A 4,183-nucleotide genomic window follows, 5' to 3' on the forward strand; every position below is an offset into this window, starting at 1 on the left:
TTAAAAAACAAACATACTAATGTCAAAACACATTTTAAAAATCCGATTGATCATTTAGCCCTGCCAGTTCCTTAACTTCAAAAAAAAAAGAATATTTAGTAGATTCAGAAGTATAATAATCTCATATGTTACTCCAAAGAAAAGGCATGTGGAGAGTGGCAGGCGTGTTAAATTTCTCGTTGGATTACAATCTACTCTGATATGACTGCAGTGAGTTCAGGATTTACTCCAGTAGGTAACACTGGGAAATCTGGGGAGCTGGATATGACGGGAAAAACGGTCTAGCCTCTTTCTTCCAGGGGCAGCCAGGCTTTGAACGGCATCAAAATCAAGTGCTTGCGCCCTGAGGAAGAAACATTGCCCCAAGTCACTTCCTCTGGCACGAAAAGGCTGAAGTCCAGCCCAGCCGCTTTCCCCGCGGCCGGAGAGTCCCGTCCGGGGCACCGACAGCCCCAACTTCGCCTCTCCCCGGTCCTTCTTACACCGCTCGGGGACCAGGCTTTAGAAGTTTTTGTCTCAAATTCAGGTGTTTGACGGATATGCCAAGAAAACGTCTGGCGAATATGTCCGGGTATTTCAGAGGGAGATCAGCAGCAGTTGGGAAAAAAAAAAAAAAAAAAAAAAAAAAAAAAAAAAAAAAAAAAAAAAAAAAAAAAAAAAAAAAAAAAAAAAAAAAAAAAAAAAAAAAAAAAAAAAAAAAAAAAAAAAAAAAAAAAAAAAAAAAAAAAAAAAAAAGCGTGGGGAAGCCCAAAACTGTGTCGAGGTTGTAATCCGCCCCTGACACTTCTTCTCAGGTTTTGTATCAAAGCTGAAGCTCTGCCACGTCTCGCCGATCGGTTTTGTAACCAGAAAAAGTAAGATTGCTCCAATTATAAYGAAAATCGTAGGAAATAGTAAGAATTAGATTGCCCTTAATTCACTGGAAACAGGTCCGCATGCACATTCCCCAACAGATCCAGGACCTGGCCTTYCCTGCGGGGACACTGAGTGCTCCGAGCTGGTTGGTTCAATTGCAGCTGATTATGCCCTAAAATGTACCATCAAAGCTTGACTTTCCACCAAGGCTGAGTTTTATAAGGACATTTCCCCCTTAATGTTTGGRAAAAGAAATTCAAACTTTTAGAAACAATGATAGTCCCAAAATTCATTTTAGCAGTGGATAGGAGAGGGGAAACCAAACAGTTATTAAAGAAAAACAATAACTTGGCATGCATAATACTTCATATAATATCACGTTACAGGTTCGCTTGCATAACCAGCCCTACAGCTCCCCAGTCTGTTCCCATCTGATTATTTTTCTTTCCTTCCTTTTAAATTGCCAGTGAATTATTAATCGATTACACAAACCGATCCCRTAAGAGACAGACAAGTCGAGGTCCTCTTTCTTCAACCGCTTCAGGAGACAGAAAAAAAAGTGGCAAATCCACTTGTAAAATACAGTATGTAGWATTACATATATATCTATATGTATAAAACTGTGTATTTTAGCCAATAATTTGTCAGGGAAATAAAACGAAAAACAAGAAATAAAATCCTCACAGCTCGGATTTCAGCAGGGCGAATTCTTTCCAACAATTTTCCTTCAAGTKATTTTAAATCAAAACTCCTGCGTCGAGAAGAACCAGGGGGCACCAGCACATGCTTGGGTATCGGTAGTATGGAAATGAGAGTAACAATGGGAAGGGGATCTGTACGAATTAAGTGGCTAAAACAAAGGCCCCTGGAGAAGCTGCTGGAGGCCGGGATCAGCAGGGTCCCCCGCTCTGCACGGAAAGCTGTGGGCAGCGGGGAGACTGAAAGGTTTCCCCGGCAGGAGCGCTGGCCCGGGGCACCAGAGGTGCCGGGGAAGGTCTCTTGGCCGCCGCGGGGGCCCCGAGGCTTGGCCGYCCGTGGGGTGGGGGCGGCGCGGCCGGAAAGCGCCGGCTGTTCCGTACATTCGTRTCACGCTCGGCAGCTTTGCGGGTTGCAGGAGGAAGGGTCGGGGGAGTCTGTCGCCCCCCGGAAAACGCCGGTCTGTGTCACCCCGGGGCCGGGGAGGCCGTGAGGGTTTTGCCGCTGCCACGGGGCTGGATTTTCTTTGGATGCGCGGCGGTGGGAGCCCCGCCGACCTGATCCCGGCGCATGGCTGGGGTCTTCGCAGTCCTTTTGGCTCCCTCCGGCTGCCGCACGTCGCTCCGAGTTAACCCCAAAAGTAAGTTTATTGCACGTTTAAAAAAAAAAAAAAAAAAAAAAAAGTCAAAAAGCAGAAAATCAAAAAACGTGTAAGTTGAAAATAAAAAGTCCGTGGAGGAAGGGGGGTGGAGCTGGAAGCCGAGGGAGGGGGCGAGGGGGCCGCGGTCCCGGCAGAGGTGGGCGCTCAGACGAGTCCTGTCATCTGCGACCGTAGGAAAGGGAGGGAGGCGGCGGGGAAGGTGCCCAGGGGGTAGCTGACACCGCTGGAGAAGCCCACCAAGGGGGGCGACATGTGCGGCAGGGTGAAGCCCAAGGCGCTGGCCGGCGAGTTCTCGTGGTACAAAATGGGGACCCGCACTATCCTTTGGGCGGCGTGGGAGAGGTTAGCCGCTTCCAGGTCTGCGGCCAGCTGCCGCTTCCACTTGTTGCGGCGGTTCTGGAACCAGATCTTCACCTGGGTCTCGGTGAGGTGCAGCGACGCGGCCAGCCCGGCCCGCTCGGAGCTGCTCAGGTAGCGCTTCACATCGAAGGTGGACTCCAGCTGGAACACCTGGCTGCGGCTGAACACCGTGCGCGTCTTCTTCTTGCGGCCGGCGGCGCGTTGCTCCGGCTCCCCCGGCTCCTCGCCGCGCTCCTCCTCCTCCTCTCGGCTGCCCGGCCCCGGCCGCCCGCCCGCCGGGCCTCTCGCCGCCGCCCGCCCGCCGCCGCCCGGCCGCTCCGCCGGCTCCTCGGGCAGCTCGGGAGAGTCCCGGTCGCTGGCTGCGGAGAGAGGCAGAGGCTGCTGCGGGGATCGAGGGAACTGGGAATCGCACAGCCCGCCCGCCCGCACCGCGCCTCGCTCGCCGGGAGGGGAAACAACGCGGCCGCGGGGAGAGCAAGGCCGGGGAGCGAGGAGCCTGGGCAAAGCCTCCTGCCGCTTCTCTGCCTCCTGCGATAACCTCCCAAATATTTCTGAGCGTATACACACATGCGCACGACTGCTTATAAGGAAACACAAACCCTGTATTTTATGTTTATGAATATASTGAGCTATGGACGTGCTCCCTGTGTATGCGCACATCTTGAGTGTACGCACACACCTAAACTCCTATGCATGTATGCAACACACAGAGACTGTTTTGAAATCATAAAACGTATGTAAAAACACACGTGTACGCATAGAAGTGTGCATATAATTTACATATACACGTACACACGTGAACACACGTGATCTCTGATTTATACATACACATCTGTATTTGCACGTATATGTAAACATATATTTGTGCACTTACATTTGTGAGTAAGTGCACTGTGTAAGAGGAGTGGGAAAAATAGTGCGTCCGTGGGTATACAAAGAGGGGTAAAAAAGGAATAATTAATTTCACATTGTTTTGGACTTCAAAAAGCTAATGCATCGGGACAACTATTCTAGTATCGAGACGTATCTATGTGGAGTCTCCAACACTGCATTCCAATTAAAATTTTAAAGGGGAAAAATATTTCCTACTCTTTTGGAATAGAGGAAAACCAGATAATTTTAGAAAAAAAAAAAAAAAAAAAAAAAAAAAAAAAAAAAACTGGAAAAAAAAAAAAAAAAAGCAGATGTTTCTGGAATACTTTTCTGTTTCTACATGCACTTTTGAGAGAAATTAAAAACACTAATAAACACACTACTGTAAAAATAATTTTTTGGATTATAAATCACGCCTCTTTTCTTTACTGAGCAATCGTGACATCTCTTCAGGCTCGTATAGGATTACAGAGATGCGCCGAGGCACAATGTTTTTTCCATCAGCAGGTAGTAAATAACCACTGACAGCAGCCCATACACTGTGTCATATGCTAATTTCTGCCCCAAACCCAGGTTTCTGCTCCAGCACCCTCTGCGTTGGGATCCCTGCAAAGAGAGGCCGCGCTGCGGGCGGAGGACAGCGGGGCTGGCTCTGCGGGAAGGGGCGGCTGGCCCAGACGGGACCGAGCCCAGCTGCTCCCCTGGCTTCCCAAACTCTCCACCGCACTACTGGGGGAC

At 49.3% G+C, this 4,183-nt stretch overlaps 1 protein-coding gene across 1 annotated transcript in view; it reads right to left on the reverse strand.

The window, feature by feature from the left end:
* Positions 1–2,289: 2,289 nt before the first annotated feature.
* Positions 2,290–4,183, reverse strand: part of LOC130573075 (homeobox protein HMX1-like) — a 2,647-nt gene continuing 753 nt past the window's right edge. Inside the window, exon 2 of the mRNA XM_057365234.1 lies at positions 2,290–3,123. Within this exon, the coding sequence (XP_057221217.1) occupies positions 2,357–3,123 (767 nt within the window). The 3' untranslated portion in view covers positions 2,290–2,356. The remainder of the gene's footprint in view (positions 3,124–4,183) is intronic.

This window comes from Malurus melanocephalus, unplaced genomic scaffold (assembly GCF_030028575.1).
Source record: "Malurus melanocephalus ecotype Western Australia unplaced genomic scaffold, MMel_1.1 scaffold_50, whole genome shotgun sequence".
In the NCBI taxonomy this organism is placed as follows: domain Eukaryota; kingdom Metazoa; phylum Chordata; class Aves; order Passeriformes; family Maluridae; genus Malurus; species Malurus melanocephalus.